Source organism: Apaloderma vittatum, unplaced genomic scaffold (assembly GCF_000703405.1).
Source record: "Apaloderma vittatum isolate BGI_N311 unplaced genomic scaffold, ASM70340v1 scaffold7599, whole genome shotgun sequence".
NCBI lineage: Eukaryota > Metazoa > Chordata > Aves > Trogoniformes > Trogonidae > Apaloderma > Apaloderma vittatum.
In genome coordinates this window covers 1-18,137 of record NW_009736914.1, presented here as the reverse complement: position 1 = coordinate 18,137, position 18,137 = coordinate 1, and the positions used below count along the sequence as shown (strand labels likewise).

Below are 18,137 nucleotides of genomic sequence, written 5' to 3'. Positions count from 1 at the left end.
GGATCTCTATCTGGTTTTGCAAATGTAACACACATCACAGAATCACAGAAATTGGAAAGAATCTTTAGAGATCATCTAGACCACGTCACAACCCCCCACACACACTAGAGCAGGATCACCTAGAGCACATTACACAGGATTGCATCCAGGTGGATTTATAAAATCTCCAGAGGAGGAGACTCCACAACCTCTCTGGGCAGCCTGTTCCAGCGCTCTGTCACGCCCACAGTGAAAAAGTTTTTCCTCACATTTAGATGGATCTTCCTGCGTTCCAGCTTGTGCCCATTGTCCCTTGTTCTGTCACTGGGCACTAGTGAAAAGGCTCTGGCTCCACCCTCTTTGCACCCACCCTTTAGATACTTAGAGACATTGATAGGTATCCTCTCAGTCTTCTCTTCTTGAGGCTAAACAGTCTCAGCTCTCTCAACCTTTCCTCATAAGGGAGATGGTTCAGTCCTCCAGTCATCTTTGTTGCCCTCCAGTACTCTCTGGACTCTCTCCAGTAGGTCCCTGTCTCTTGAACTGGGGAGTGCAGAACTGGACACCGTATTCCAGATGTGGTGTCATCAGGGCAGAGTAGAGGGGGAGGATAACCTCCCTTGACTTACTGGCCACACTCTTCTTAATTCAGCCCAGGATACCATTGGCCTTCTCGGCTACGGGTGCACATTTCTGGCTCATGATAACTTATTGTCTACCAGGACTCTAAGATCCTTCTCCTCAGAGCTGCTTTCCAGCAAGTCTACCCCTAACCTATATTGATGTTGTTCCTCCCCAGGTGCAGGACCCTACATCTGCCCTTGTTGAATCTCATTAGGTTCCTCTTTGCCCAACTCCCCAGCCAGTCCAAGTCACTCTGGATGGCAGCCTAGGCCTCTGCTGTGTCAGCCACTCCTCCCATTTATAAAGGAAATAATGTCCTGAAAGGTTTTAATATTACATATTTAAAAAAACACCTTTCATGTGAAATGAATCAGTCTCAAACTCAGGATATTCAACCTTGAAACATAAAGCTCACATAACTTACAGAAGTCAGTGATTTGTAGAACCCTCCTGTCAGAAAGCAATACTATCAAGTGAGTTTCCTTGTTCTTTAATAATTTTTGTTGGGTCTGTGTTTACTGAGATTCTTCAAGGGCTTATAAACTTAAGCAGTTTGGTCAGATTTTCAAAGTGGTTTTTATATTCAGCCCTTACACTAGAGGGAACAGAGCCAAAGTCAAAGAAAAAGACTTTGGATTTATTTTCCCCCACAATGGATAAATAAGAATACCTTTTCCTTAGGCTGCTTCTCCAAAATAGTGAGATCATTTTGAAGGAGAAATGTAGTTTGACTGAAGCAGGTAAATTGTGATAATTTACTGAAAGGTAAACATTGAACTGGCAGACACTGGGCAACTTTAATTATAGATATAACCATTGCTTCTGCTACGATACAGCTTCTAGGAAACTGGTGAAATACCAACATAGTCCTGACGACGTTAAAACATGATTGAAGGTCAACGACTGGTTAAACTGGAATGTTTCTGAGCCATTGTTAAATTATTCAGAATTATTTTAGGAAAGCTGCATAAAAAGTGCAAGAGTGCAGTTTTAGCTTCATCTAAATGCGCATACTGAAAATGGAAAAGGAAATGGGGAAACTGTCCTTTGCAATTGCCTTGAAAAGGGAAAAAAAGAGTGTCTTGTGTATCTTCAACTTACAATTAACCTAGCAGAGGAGAAGACTGAAAGATAGTTCTTGGTTTTAGTACTTATTTCCCCAAACCCTTTTCTGCAAGAGCAAGCGTGAAAGGAAAAGAAGAAGAATGGGACATGATTTCACTAAAGAATGTAGTTATTTTAGTTTCTATTGCTTAACACCAATGAGAGGAGACTGGCAAGAGCAAAAAATTAACAATAATCAACAATCTTCCTCTTTAGCTGCAGTGTAACTGCTTCCTGATCTCTGTATATATCTGTTGCTGCATGTGTTTCTGTGGGGCTAAACGGAGCCTCTTCTCGTCATCAAAGAGCCTTCAGAAACAGGTGAATCAATGTGAAAATGAGCAGTGGCCATGCGTGCTCCATGCAGGGAGCATTTGTCACACTAGAGAGCTGGGAGCAAGCCATGCAGTGTGAGGACTTGAATCTTACACCCCTCCTCCTCTTTCCTTTTTCTTTTAAGTGTGGTGAATTTAATGCTGATGGAAAGTCAGCAGCACTGGCAAGTGCTGTGCAACTCGCCTGGGTCGTGGTCAGAAGCCCAGCCCAGCACTTTCCCAGCACCTGCACAACACACCACAGTGCATTCCCTTCCGCGGGCTCAGACCAGCCAACTATTTGCTATTAACTATTTACAGCAAATGGTGCCAAGATGTGTGGTTGCTATACAAACAAAGAGTAATTCTCGCTAGAGACTAAAATAAGATCTGACGACTCATTTTTCACTTATGGTTTGCAAGATTTATAGCTGTAGCACACTGTCAGTGGTAAGGAGCACGTTGTCTCTAAACATGCTTTCCCGTGGTGGTTTTACTCTCGCAGAACAAACATTATATAGCATATGATCACAAGCAAAAAACCAGGATGGCAAAAATTTTGGCTTAGAACAGATCTATGGAGTGAATTGCTAGGTAATTTTACAAAGATCAGAAGAGAACTTTCCAGGCTCTGGTCAGGGAACCACTACAAAAACAGCTGCATCAATTGAAGATGTTACTACCCCATCAGCAGTTTGCCAACCTCCATCTACTGGAGAATACATACCACCATTGAAATGGACCTGGTGGAGAGCCCTTGTGAGCACTTTTCCTCTGCTTCAGTGCCAAGTCAGCCTGCACAGTTCTGAAAATGTCCGCATTGATACATGAACTAAGATGGATTAACTTCTGAGTTGAACTAGATGAGGAATGCTCACATGATCCATTTTGTAGGCCTTGCTGTGGGAATGACAAAGCCAAGCTAAGACATCTTAACAAAAGGTTACTCGCATTGTGCTAGATAAAAATATTATCATTAAATTCAAATATATATTTTTTAAAAAGGTAAGGAAAAAGCTTTCATATGTTTAAGTTGAAAATAAACACAAAGACAGGTAAATGGATTAGGCTATCTTAATGAATTACTAAAGAAAGAAATATTCCCACTATTTGTGAGATAACAATACTACTTTTAAAAGATGTCAAAAGAAGAGCAGAGGCTTGAAAGGATTGGTATAATAATGCCCATATGTATCACATAAACTCTCACTGAAGAGTAATGAACTTCATTTGCACACACACAAGTCCCCAAATTTAACTCCTGTCACATTTGAAACAAAAAATCTCATCTGTGGAAAAAAAAAAAGTGCTTGCATAGTAGTTAATAGAAATGATTCAAAAGTTGTGGTGGGAAAACTTATGTGTAGCCAATGGAGCCGTGGGGAGAAATGATGTCCAGATGCAACCTCTGGCACTGGAAGTCACCACAGCCCTGGTTGCTGGAGACTGAGCAGATAAGCCAGAAGGAACATTACTGCCACTGTCTGTACTGCTATTACTTTTGAATTCTGCTGCTGGCCACCTTTGAAAGAGGACACACAGCTAGGCTACACAGATCTTGGGTGCGATACATGACAACTATTCAAACTATCACACGTCGCCATGTCACATCCGCTCCAATGCTCGGGGCTGAATTTCTAGGCATCTGGATAGGTACAGGTAAATCACTTCTCTGTGCTGTGAAACATCACTTGCACAGACCTGAACAGGTTCCTTATCATCAGATGCTTCAAAAGGACTTTTTGTCCATGAGCAGATGAGTTATTGTCAAACGTGGACGAGACATGAAAACAAAGCAAACCACTAAGTCTGAACTCTGATTGCCTGAATTCGTAAAAAGGCAAACTTGAATGTTGCGATCTGAGCCTATATCAATTCTGGAACAAGTGACAAACTAATTACCCTTCTCCTAACAAAAGCAGACTGGCAAAAGCAGGAATCAAGGGACAGAATGCTCTACTATACATCAAGAATAGGGAAAAGGGAAAAAACTGCAAACAAAGCAACCAATCTGCTACAAACAAATAACAGTTTCAGAAGTCAGAAATGAGTGACTGTTGAAAATATGTGCTATTAAGACTGAGTAAGATTCAGAAAAAAATATTCTCAGAGCAAGTGCCCAGATAAGTAGGATAAGTTGAACTTTCCACTAAAAAACGAAACAAATCAACAGAAATTAATAATCAGGATGAGCAAAGACCATCTCCACCGCACAGGTATCACAGCTACTCATAACACAGTTAAGGACTGGGTTAGATAAGGAAGCAATACTGTACTTAAACAGGGAAAAATATTTATCAGCCTTAAGATTTCACATATTTTATCCAGCACTAAAACATGTTCTTTAAACAAGGAACAGCGACCTGGGAATAGATGGTCTTTTTTCGTCTGTAAGTGTTGCTTGTCTTCCATGTTGCAATATTAAAAAAAAAATAAAATAAATCGGTAAATAAATTGCCGATGTAAGTTTGATGAAAGATTGGCTCAGAAGACTGCTTTTGGCCTGAATAGAAAGATGTGCTTTCATCCTGTTTTGACTATACTTATACATTTACCTAACATAATTGCAAGTAGTTAATATTGCAGGAGCCTTCAAGCAGCGCACATTTCCCTCATTAGTGGGTTTAAAGCCTTAATGATATCTCCTGTGCTGCAGAAAAGCTCAATGTAGGCTTTAAAAGTGATTGGCAAGTTTCAATAGGAGAAAAACTGGGGGAAGGGAAGGCAAAACCTAATAAAAATCTAATCTTGTTTTCTTCAGTCATTTATGAAACGAAATTTTGTAGAATGCTAGAAGAAAGGAAAGAAAGGTGAGGATAAACAAGAGAAAAAAAGATAATTCCAAAAGTTGATCTCACAATATCGCAAAGAAATGTGAAAGAAACAGGGAGTGGGTAGAAAGGGGGAATGTCCCTTCACATACCTGCAACACACAAAGACAAACTCTTTCTGATAAACAAGAACATACACACAGAGTAATGTCAAATCAGCATCTTCCTACACCTGCAGCAAAATCACCTTTTCTGTAGTTTCATTATGCAGCATTTTTTTTACTCGCTTTAAGTCTCAATAGACTTGGCAGGGAAGTCTCACATTTAAAGAACAGAATGTCACAATATACCATTAACTAAGTACATGAAAAGGGTTTGGGTTTTTGTTGTTTGTTTGGTTTGGTTTTGTTATTGACTAATTTTGACCATTTTCCAGGAATAGAAATTTCACAGGCTGGTTTAGTTTCAAAAGAAGCGTAATTATGTACAGCTGTATTCAGTATTTCTTAACAGCCTTGAACAATCAGTGAAAGGGAGATTTGCACACATTATCAGGAGCTATCATTAGTGCTGTAAAGTACGTAATCCATCTGGTGTTCTGGTGTCTACCTAGAAGCAGGTATTGAACCAGTGATGGCTGCAGTATAATAACATAAAGAAAGCACATTAAAAACGAACAAAACAACACAGCAAGCCTAGTCCTTTCTTGAAACCAGACTGTCTTCATGTTTGTGTTCCCCCATGGTTTTGCAAGTCATTTTAATACGTATAGGCGTGGAGAGTGGAGAATTAAAAATGTAAATTTCATCAACATGCAGTTTTGCAGTCTTCACAGGGGAAGAGGTAGCAGGATACCATGGTGATGGCAGCACTGCAGCCCATTAATAAACCAGAGAAAGACTCAGGGATAGATTTAAATACTCAGACCTGTGCTGAAAAATAAGTCACTTCATAATAAATCCTAGAAAAGATAAGATGACTGTGCATCTCAACATAAGCCATGGTCTCAATCTACTGATTCATCATGTCTTGATGAGGGGTGAGGGAAAAGGTAACTTGTTTTTAAGCTTTCTAACCTCCTTACAGTCAACTGCACTGCTTTCGTATTGGCAAGGTTTATGGCCCATAGCATCTGAAATGAGACAGCCTATGTCTGAAAAAGAGAAAAACTGGGAAGTTCTTATTCTCGTATTGCATCTGTGTGTAACTCATCTGTTTCCACCACCACTTCTAGCCCTTCATACAAGCAGGGATCAGCCGGTTTTATCTGCTGTCTTACCTGGAAACGTGACAAACACCAGTGTTTGCTTACTCAGTTAGAGATTCATAAATCTTAAGCAAACAAATTCATATGACCCACCTGGAAAACAATATATTAGCCAGTTAAAACATCAGCCTCACAAGAAGCATGGCTTTCTCCAAGCCAAATTATGGTCTGACCACCACTGCTGGATATATGCTGGCTTCTTGCAGGAGAGCTCCCTCCAACCATGACAACACAGCCAAACCTTCCTCAAGAAACAAATCATCAAAGTAACTGCCTAAAGAAAATAAAATATCTTTTAGAGGTTCTCCTCTTTAATAGACGGTCTTTCCAAGTCAGTCAACTCAATTGCTTGCTTGTAAGCCATTCTGTGGCACTACAAACCGTTGTAATCAATATCTTCCTAAACCTTCAAAAACTTTGTCTTTATCAAATACTTAAACATGTGAGAAGAGATAACATGAAGCACAGAAAAATAAAGGCTTCTTTTTACAGGAATGTCCCAATTGTGCACAGACTATTAATAAACATACTTAGATAAATACATACTCGCAGCCCACTGAATTAAATGAGACATGAATGTACATCTATACACATATCAATAATACATACGTATTCTATAGTAAGTAAAGCAACCATCTTTTTAGGAATAGTAGTCAGGAGAGGTACATGCTGGATGTTCAAGGTAGGTACAAATGAGCTTTATCACCTTGCAGGACAGAGATTTCATTTGGTTTCCTGTTCTGAATTAGAATTACAAATAAAAATTACAAACTTCAGAGAAGATAATCCTCAACATACATTCAACTGAAGCTGTTAATATTAATTGTACTACTTCATTGTTTTTAATACTTCAAAAGAGAAAATTACTTGAAAGGAAAAAAAAGTTTTTCAATAAAACTTTTTCCTTTACATTTTTAAAGCTTTTTTAAGAACAAACAAAACAAAAAAAAACCCTCTCACCACAGCCATTTGAATTAGTACATAAATCCCAATGCTTTGCCATCAGTTCTGAAGCACTAATATTCACTAATGATAATGTTCAGCTGGAAATTCCCAACATACTCTTTCACATTTTTTAAGGTGACAAAGCACTTCCTAAACTATTTGCCCTTGTGAACACAGGAATTCTGTAGCAAAGCCAAAAACTTAGCTCAGAGCTCCTAAATGCCAATTGAGAGCCCTAATCGCAAAACCAGACTTCATCTCACTGGGATTCAGAGGATCAGGTCGTTCCCAGAGCACAGTCTACTATGTCAAGTCTTTCTTTAAGGCTAACTGAAGCCAAAGTCTGATTAATTTCACAGTCAATAGCAGTGATCATTTGACATTAGTTTTGTGCTATTAGCTGTAGCATATGGGGAATAAGTGGCAATTTGTTGTGCATGCATAAAAAGACATACACAGTCTGAAAGAAATGACCATCTCAAAATTTATGATTTTAATTTTAAAGCATCTATTGCAAGCATATGCACTTCTGCTTTAAAGGAGTTAAAGAGTTAAACAAAACTGTATTTAATTGCTCAGAAAAATTAACCAGCAAGGTCTGAAAGCAAAAAAAAAGAAAAAAAAAAGAAATCCAGAATTAACGCTATTTTAAAAGGTAAAGAAGGTGGCAAAATAGTTACATACACACTGACCAAGCTAGAAAGGTATCCTGCTACATCTAGAAGACAACCAGGAAGGCACATTGGGGAAAGAAAGTTATATATACATACATATATATATATAAAAGATATATTGTTATGGTTGCTGAGCCTAGGATCTCCTGTCTCAGCATATCCCAGTGAACCATCAGGTCAAAACAAGGAAAAGAGACCTTGCTTGGTTCCCTGGCAGAATCTAACACCAGAAAATCTCTCAGGCATGTGGGCTCACATGGCTGTACAACAGCACCCACAAATCAGCAGTAAAACAAATTAATATTAAACAGTTAAGTGCTAGGTAGCCAAATGCATTCCCTGCAAGCATAATTCCTTTTCTATATCTGTGCTGTACCATCCAAGATTTCAAACCAGCTATGATCTAGCAGCTGTAGAAAACTGCTAGGCAAAAAAGTAAATCTTAATAAATTCACTGCTTGGACACCTTTTCACTTATCCTCGTAAGGCACAGAATGATTTTTGAAAGCACTGAATATTCTCAGCTCAGTGAGACTGAGCCTTATTGTACATGTGGCAGGATTGACACTTGCTTGAATTTGTCCTGTGAAGTCAGGGATTGAGGGAGGGAAGAACATAACAGCTCTGTATTGCAAAGAACTGGATGTTCAAGGCATGGCCTGGTATCAGGTGTGATGGCTTTGCTGCATCAGGATCTCAAATGTCACCATAGCATGGATAAAGAGGAGCATTTTGCGAAGTTTTAGTAATAAGACATGTCATAATTGATGTCTGCAAGGCTCTAGTGTGGACTAAGAGATTCAGCATCTCCTCAAATCACAGAGATCCCAGAGAATCACTGAACCAGAGAATAGTTTCAGCTGGAAGAGACCTTAAAGATCATCAAGTCCAGCTTTTGTCCCAGCCCTATCCACCAACTAAACTATGTCCCCCAATGTAACATCTGCCCGTCTCTTAAACACTTCCAGGGACAGTGACTCAACCACCTCCCTGGGCAGCCTGTTCCAATGCCTGACAACCCTTTCAGTAAAGAAATTCTTCCTAATATCTAACCTGAACCTTCCCTGGCAGAATTTAAATCCATTCCCTCTTGTCCTATCAATCTCCACTAGGGAGAACAGACCAACCCCCACCTCTCTACAATCTCCCTTCAGGTAGTTGTAGAGGGCAATGAGGTCTCCCCTCAGTCTCTTCTCTAGGCTAAACAGCCCCAGATCCCTCAGCTTTTCCTCGTACGACTTGTGTTCTAAGCCCTTTACCAGCTTGACAGCCCATCTCTGTACCCTCTCCAGCACCTCAATGTCCCTCTTGCAGTGAGGGGCCCAAAACTGGACACAGTACTCAAGATGAGGTCTCACCAAAACCAAGTACAGGGGCACGATCACCTCTCTGCTCCTGCTGACAACACCAATCCTGACACAGGCCAGGATGCCGTTGGCCTTCTTGGCCACCTGGGCACACTGCTGGCTCATGTTCAACTGTTGTCCCTCAACACCCCCAGCTTCCTCTCTGCCTGGCAGCTCTCCAGCTACTCCTCCCCAAGTCTACAGGCACTGCTGGGAGTTGTTGTGGCCAAAGTGCAGGACCTGGTATTTGGCCTTATTGAATTTCACTGAGTTAGCCTTGGCCCAACGGTCTAGTCTGTCCAGATCCCTTTGTAGAGCCTCCCTACCCTCAAGCAGATCGACACTTTCACCCAGCTTGGTGTCATCCGCAAACTTACTGAGGGTGCACTCCATCCCCTCGTCCAAATCACTGATGAAAATGCTAAACAGTAGCTGCCCCATTACTGAGACCTGTGGGACACCACTCATGATTGGACACCACGTGGATGCAGCACCATTCACCATCACCCTCTGGGCCTGGTCATCCAACCAGGTATTTTACCCAGCGAAGGGTGTATCTGTCAAAGCCGTGGGCTGCCAGCTTTTCCAGGAGGATGCTGTGGGAGACTGTGTCCCACCTGCATGCATCCATAAATATATACAAATATGCACACATGCAGGTGTAACAACTAATCCAGGGACATGCTGGCTCCAGAACTGTTATGCTGGTCACCTTCCATGTCCTATACAAACCTAACAAAAATATAGATGAAACAAGATAAAGGAACGGGAAAATGAAAAAATACCTTTAAAAAGATTGAGACAACAAACAAATTTAAAGCACAGTCCTTCCCTCTGCTGTCACAAAAATCGGCTTGTTTTAAAACTAAAAATCACAAAGAAGTTATTAGCACACACTGAAACATTGCTTTGTGTACTAAACCATCCAACTGAAGTAATTTTAAAGGGTGGAAAAATGAAGATCCCTTGATATATATTTCACCAAATTTTCTCATTTGTTTGAATCATTTTTCAAGTATTGACTTACCCGCTGTCCTACTGTGCGTCACTAGTGCCTCAAACCACATGCCCATGCAAAGTGGTGAGCCTCAAAAAAAGTACACTCGTCATCCGTTTACAAACTGACTTCATCACACTTTGCAACAACAATTTGGAAATAAACTATGAAATTCACATGAAAGGACAATGATGATGGTGGCATTGACACAACTGGAAATAATCCTAGGAGGTTCAATTTGAAGAAAAGAAACATTTCTAAACCAAGCAACTCAAGGTACAGGGTAAAGACAGCATGTATATGCATCTTTTGGCAGCAGTACATAACTCTTAGTTCCTTAACTATTTACTTCTCCAAATGAGTATGTTAGTGGGTTGATTTAAAACAAAACAAAACAAAACAAAACACTCAACACCATATTTGTGAGAGAAGGACTGAAGAAGGAGCCCAGCTGATAAGCCAGATCAGACTATGGGTCTGGATACACAAGTGAATTTCCACTGTTTACTGAATGACAGCATATGAACGGGGCTGCTGCCTACAGGTAATGCCTGTACTCTAAAAACCAAGGCAGGATGCATCAAGTAAGATCTTGCGTAGGACATGCAAGTGACCCTTTACCTGCAAAAGGCCAAGAACATACACACACCTTAAGTCAGTTCCTGAGGCACTGCTCTGAGCTATTTGAAGCCAGTTGTGCACCCCAGGCCCACTGTGGAGATGTGTAAGGGCTATCAGTCAGTGTAGGGTCATCTAAAGTTAATGGAAGTAAACTGATTAATTCTGGTTGATAGCCTGACCCAAAGTTCACAGAATTACAGCATAGTTGAGGTTAGAAGGGACCTTTGGAAGGCATTTTGTATCAAATCTGAATAGACCTTTTTGACAGAACAATATAGACAGAAACTTTTATTGCCAGTACTGTGTCCCTCAATAAGAGATCAGAAAGAATAGCAGATGCAGGGATATGGCAGCCACCCTGGACCACAGCTGAACAAGATGCCGAAAATAGGCTCCTTCCTATTTGGCAGCTGTGTTTTATTTGTTTAGTGCCACAGGTAGGACTGAAGCTCTACAGATTTAACAAAATAAAGATGAAGCCAATAACTTAGTGCAACAGGCTAACTCTACACATGGAAAGAATAATCATGTCCCACATAGATGAAGTAGGAGAGGGGGAAGGGGAAGCATACACAAGTGAAATAAAAAGAAGATCAGGCAACCCGTTTTTCCTTCAAGAGGGATACAAGGAATTTGTACTGCCATGTTATATCAACCTTCTTGCTACTTCACTATTATTTCTTGTTAATCCATTGTTACTTATTCTCCTGATGAGAAAACAGTGATGTTTTCTACAGCTATTGAAATTGTTGTAGATTTTTATACTGAAAAATGTCAACCTCTTCCAGCTGGCTGGCATGCAGATTTAAGGTTTTGGTCTAGATCAACTATGAGTTTCTACTTGCGATAGCCACATGAATCCTGGCAGATCACTGACACCAGCAGCGTGGCAAACCTTGACTAGCGAGTCAACTTTGCCTTAGGGCTCACTGATCCATATTTTTAGCAAATAGTTTGGCCTAAAACTTCTGAGTTATTTAAATTATGTACCAGGTAATATCTATCTTCACATTACTCCATCTTAACATTCTACTCCTATGTTTTTTAAAGGACACTTTAATGATTCTCAAGTACTAATTCAAAAACAAATTCTCAATGCAAAAATTAAAAACAATCTGAAAACAGATTATATATCGTTATCCTCCCTGACAGAATGCAACAAACATCATAAACCTATCTCACTCACAACACAGTAAAGCAGACAAAAACGGTCTTAGTGCTCTTAAAAGAAAACTTCTATTCAAGAGAGGACTTACCATAGCTGTGAGGAAAACGTATCATTTACTACAGCACAGCCCTGCCTAGAATGCTGGCTGAGATTTCCATGGTTAACCTAAATTAAAATCAATTCCATATTTTTTGGCAGAAGGTCTATAAACTAATTTTTGTCTTTTCTTCTTCAACTATAATTGAAAACATAGGGAAAAGACTTCATATGCCTCAAGTACAAAGGTACATTACAGTAGACATTTTTAGTTTTAAATGGCTACAATGCTCAACTTAATCAAGTTCAAAATTAAGTGGGAAAGTAGAATTTCATTATTGCCTGCAATTATGCAGTTAACAATAAATGTATCTCATGCCTACAGGGGAATAACAACACCCTGCACGCTAGAATGGTTGCTTGTTCTAAGAGGAAGTGAATTACTGATTAGTAACTCAGAAACAACAGAAGATGGCAACGAAACCTAAAAGGCTTTTTACAACAATACTAAAAAGATATTCACAGTAAAGGTGTGAACATAACTGCATAAAGTGAATGGAATTTTGGCTTCTAATCACATGCAAAATCTTCTTTGTCCATATAATTAGTGAGCAGATAGGTTCAACGTGTGAGAAGTGTACAAGTGGTTCGGATCTCTCTGGCTGTGGAGACAGAACATTAAACTGTTTAAGAGAGTCCTTTCAGCAAATTAAAACCCTCTGATTCCATAAAGGTCTTCTGATGACTTCCTAGCAAGCAGCTAGAAAGTGTGCAATCCCAGATTAAGGTAATTCTTTTGAGCACTCAAAGGCATGACATCACATCATAGACAGCATTAATAAAAGCTCAGAGTTCACTGAATCATCATTTTATCCACTTCTGTCTATCAAATATATCCACTGTTTGCAACACTTCAGAAGTTCAATTTCCCATTGTCTCTAATATATACATATTTTAAGATTAACTGAAAGATCAGCAAAATAAATCTGGAATACAAACTTTTTCTAGAGGTAGATTTTAGAATAAATCCTGCACATCCTGCACCTTTGTGACACTTTGTTAACATATGATTGCTACAACTGCTGGAGAGTGTGAGGAACAATCTCTGTGGAAATCTAGGTTGTATAACTCACATTTCACCTCTGTTGAATGAAGTACAAATCTTGATTTTGGAAATGCACAGGTCGGGGGAAGCACAGTGGATTTTCCCAAGGCCTGTCCAAACCCACCAGTCTCTGTACCTTTCCCATCTTTCTCACCCTTAAAGACTTACACTCTTAAGCTATAAAAAGGCTTTGGGTTGAAATAGGAAGTGTATGCCATGACTGAAAGCTACCAGCCTAGCTTTGTGAACAGCCCTAACTCCAACACCAATTCTATAACCACTCATCAGGAGACCATTTGGAGAAGGAAGGGGTAAAATAAGGTAGGGGGATCTATTTTGCATTTTCAATTCTCCACTAGCAAATACAAAACCTCACTTTAAGTAGAGGAACTTGCTTTGAGCAGTTTTAAAAGATGTAAACAGAATCAACCCTATTAAAAGACTTAAAATGACATTTATTCAGTCAAAATGAGCAGAAAGAATTCTATTACCTGGAAAGTGCTTTTATCACTTTCACCTTTCAACTATTACTCGCATACAGACAAAATCAGATCTGAGTAAATTCCACTGGCCTTCACTACATAACATACATCATTTTTTACTTTAGTATAGAATCCTTAGTGTAGCCAAAAACTTAATTGAGAGATATGATCATGAATTAAAGAGGAAAGGCAGCTCCTAGTGCAAAAATTCAAGAGAGGAAAAAGATCTCCAAATTTGATGTCGAAGGACCCAGAAACAGAAAGATGTTTATCTTCAGTAAATGAAAAGCAATGTGTGGAAGAGGGGAGACAAAGCAGAAAGTGCGAAAAAACAACACTCAGAGATTGCAGCTATGTGAGACAACCATGGAACAAGTAGATAAAAACATATAAGATGAAGCAAGTTCATTTGAATTAGACACATGGGTATATAGCAAGCCAGAAACAGCAACAGTGCAAAGGGGGTTAAACTGTTAATTTTGTCAGAGAGTGAGGTAGGAGTTAAACTTTCTTATCAGCCACAGGCTTTCTGGTTAGTGGTGGGGATGTTACTCTGTCTGTGGCTCAGTTCCTTGTCCATAAAAAAACCAGGATGTTGTGCTGAAAAGCCACAAATGGATCATGGGACAATCAAGTGATATGGGCAAGATACAAACCTACGCAGACAGCTATACCTAGCAGATCCCTGATGAAGAGAAAGAAAGAGAGAGAAAGAGACTGGCTATAGTGAGCTGACCTACCTGAATTTTAGAGAGGAACACAAATGTTACAGAGCGTGACAGATGGAGGTACAACCACAAGAAAGAGAGACAAGCCTCTAACCAGAAAAGCCTGGAGAGAAAGAAAAAATTTGACAAGTAAGAAGGGTGACAATGCACAGACAGACACATTCAAATGACGAGGCTACTAAAATTAAGAGAGGAATAAATACCTGAATCAACCGTCAAAACAATGCTAATTTCAGGGAGGTGATATTTGGGCACCATCTACTGCTATGAATTGTGGGTACAATCTAGTCCTATCAAATATAACAGGAGGACAGCACAGGAAAGTTATAGACAGGAAGAAACAGAGTTCATGCTTAATGGTTGAAGAAGTAGGATGCAAAATTCCTTCAAATATAAACAAAATGGGGAAAAGACCCTTGCCACACCCAACAGCTTCAGCCTAAGAACCTTATGCACTGTGATTTTTCCATTCAGATGTGAGTCACAGAAAGAAGGTAGGGTAACTGGTACAAGTGGTTGTTAAAGTAAGGTACAGATACTCACAAGATGAACCTCATGTACCAAAAAAAGCAAGCAAAGGAGACAAAAAGTTGGCAAACAGACTGTCTGGTTGCAGCGAGGATCGGAGGGGCAGAGCAGACAGGCAACTGATCAGAGATGAAATTTTCCCTGAAGGCACAAACGACACTCTTGAATATATGTGAATTTATTTAAATAGGTTTAAGCATACAGAACAGGCAGAAGGAAGCAGGGAATGGATGGCACTGAGGCAGTGTGCAGTCACAGTGACAGTATTTCCTTGTAAAATGTTGACGAACTGCTGGAAATCTTTACTATCTCTGTCCATTCCCCCTTTATTATTTATTCTAACCAGTACTTGAAGAAGAGCTTTTTAATATATAAAGCATATAACCAACAGCGTAAATCCTCGCTAACTCCAGCTTTGTTCTTTGCTATTTATTTTCAGAGTGGTAAGTAAGACAACGCAACATACCGTAGATGCAGGAGGTGTGTTGCTATCCCAAGCAGGCTGCTCCTGCCCTAGAAAGTCTAAATGCACCAAACACACCATGGAGTGTGAGGGAAAGCAAATAACCCAGAGAGAAAATCCAGGAGGAGAGCTAGTAAGTGATTTTCCAAGGATTTTACAGGAGGCCAGTGGAAAATTGGATATTGAAACCCACTCTCCTCAGCATTCATCTGATGCCTCAGTCACAAGGGCAGTGCATCTCTCTTAAGGATGGTCTCTTTCATCCTCAGAGTGTCCTGGTAAAAAGACGCTTCGACTGAATTTATATATCAAGTTTATACAGCCTTAAGTCTTATTGAACCATGTTGTAGTTTTTCACTCTCTATTTCCAGCTCCCTCGCAGTCATCTTTGGTCTGAGCTCCAATTGGCAGTACTACCAACTCCATCCACAACACCAGGCTTTTTGTCTACTTACAATTCTGTTGGTGAAGTTACCAAAATCTGTCACTAAGATTTGCTTGATCATCTCTGGTGTGGATACCACCACAAACATCTGGCGACCAATGTAATACCTACAAAGAAAGAAAGCAGAGAGCCATTTTATCAGGTAATGACAACCAGAGAACCATCTTCTTCCCTAAAATAGCTTTTTTGGCTTAAAAATACTTGCCGTTAACAAGTGTCACAGAAAATGTATTCCCTTGGGTAAAGCAGTATCTTTCCCCTTCCCTATCAACTATTAAATTAAGATGCATGGTCCTGGAATTTAAAGGAAACAGCTTAAAACATTTCACTGATTAATCAATACTCAAACAATATTTTAATGTAAAAGTTTACACACTCTGTGTCTACTATGAATTCTGTACAAAGTGATATAGTACCACTAAACAAACTAGAAGGGTAAACGTCCGAAACTAAGAACCCAAACAATAAAGAAAAACCTAAAAAATCAACTAGTCCACAGTTAGCCACTTGAAATGTCATTTCATGGCAAAGCCCTGTCTACAGTGAGCCATTCCGGAAGTCTTCTCCAGCATGTCTGCAGTATGGGCACAATTCCACCACTTCTCCTAGCACTGGAACCAAGTGCATGTCAGACCCCAGGGTCTGCATTACCATGAACATAACAGTCTAACAGATATCATTTCAACCTTATACAAAATCAATGGGGGAAAAAAAGAGAAATAAGTTCACCAAGTATACAAGATTTAATAAAATTTTACAAGAAGACCGTATGACAGGGGACTCTCACTCTCTGCTTGTACACCCTCTGTCTCCATGCTCCCAGTTTAATCTGATCTTGTGGAGCCAGGCTCTGTCCCTTGGGGAATTTCACACTGCTATGGATGCCACAGAGATACTGGGACCCACCCTAACCCCGCAATGCCTAGGGATGCAGAGCTCCCTTCTCCAGCAGCATTCCTCCCAAGGCCCACGGGCACTGCTGCTTGGCTGCTCTGCAAGGAGAGGAAGAAGTACCACCAGCAAGCAGAAGTTGCCCGCAGTCCCTATCTTTGTCGATTGCTGGACCAGAAAGACTACACAGGTGGTGCTGCCTTTGTTTTGCCAGAAGAGAGAAAGAAGAGGCTGGAGGCAGCCTGGAGACAGGACGGACAGGCAGCGCAAAGCAGAACACGAGAGCTATGCCACAGATGCCGCAACACTGTGGAAATGTCAATGCCAAATCATTTTGGTATGATAGAGCTTAGTATCAATATATTGCTTATCACCTGTCTACATTGCAGCAACAGAACCGATAAGCAAACCCCGGGCTGAATTAAATTTAGTAACTGGAGGTTCCCATGGCAATGAAGCTGCAGCAGCACTGATTTCACTGAGGGCAAACAAGTCAGACAAATATCTTGATTCCAAAGCAGGGTTTCACAGTCCACCTTGACCCCTGTACCACCAAAACTCATAACAAACAAATGGCAGAGAAGAACAAAAAGATAATTTTCTTCAGGAAGGAAGAGATCTTAATTTCTCCTCCAGTGGGTTTCCAGAAGGAACTGTTCTTTCCCAAATTCAACTCATAGGCTCCACCTTAGATACAGGTGGTACATCCTACTAAATTAAACCTTTCTCACCCCTCCCAGTTTGTTAAATCACAGCAAGGCAGTTGTCCGTTTATGGTCAAACTTTTCTTCGGAGTCTTGAGAGGTTTGCAAGACTTGAGATCTCATTTTAAAGAGGGCTTTGATCCAAGTCTTTGGTAAAAGGAGGGTAATACCCTACATGCCCCTTCCTCATGTGCTTTGCGCAATTTCTATGGCATGAGAGAGGCAAAGTAAGCTCCCAAGGTGAAGACCTGTGCCGCTCCAAACCTACCCAGGATGATCAGCCGTGAATTAGGGTATTAGTACCCTTAATTAGCGTGGAGAGTATCCCTTCTCCAAATTTGTCCAGTTCTTTGTCTCATTTAATGATTAGTGACTGACAGCCCTTCAGCACACATGGACCAGATCCCTAACACCAGATTCCATATCTGAATCAGAAACTGATTATATCCACCCAGATAACTTTACTATGACCACCGAGAGACATCAAAAGAAGCATCACACAAAGCACGTGTGTGTCTGTGTGTGTGTGTAGAGAGAGACACTTCCAGTTTATTTCAAACTTGGGAAGCTGCAGAGCTCCAGCTCCAGTCCACTGGAATAACGGGATGGTGCTTACAGCCGGAGTTCTTATGTCACAGTGCACTTTGTGTTTGGAAGCATTCAAGACTAAAATTTGGGACAGGAGCATCTCCTACTCAAGCTGCTTTTATGAGAAAGTGACCTACAAGCCAAGCTTATGCAAACAAATCTATTCATCATCCTCCAACTCAGACCAGTCACCCGAACTCCCAGTTCTGCTTCCACAGCTAAGCTCTTTCTTTTTATTTTCTCTAACTTTCCATCTATAGACACCTATTTTTCCTTTCCTTATCCAGTTATAAATAGGATCAAAGAATGAGAAAAAATAATTCTAAATTAATAAATTAATTCTAAATTTAATAAATT

General features: G+C 40.2%; 1 protein-coding gene across 1 annotated transcript in view; it reads right to left on the bottom strand.

Moving 5' to 3' along the window:
• The window catches only part of TBXAS1 (thromboxane A synthase 1 (platelet)), a gene marked incomplete at its 5' end in the record, with an annotated part of 129,663 nt that extends 113,894 nt beyond the window's left edge, over positions 1-15,769 (bottom strand). Inside the window, one exon of the mRNA XM_009877135.1 lies at positions 15,608-15,769. Coding sequence (XP_009875437.1) covers positions 15,608-15,769 — 162 coding nt within the window. The remainder of the gene's footprint in view (positions 1-15,607) is intronic.
• Positions 15,770-18,137: the final 2,368 nt, after the last annotated feature.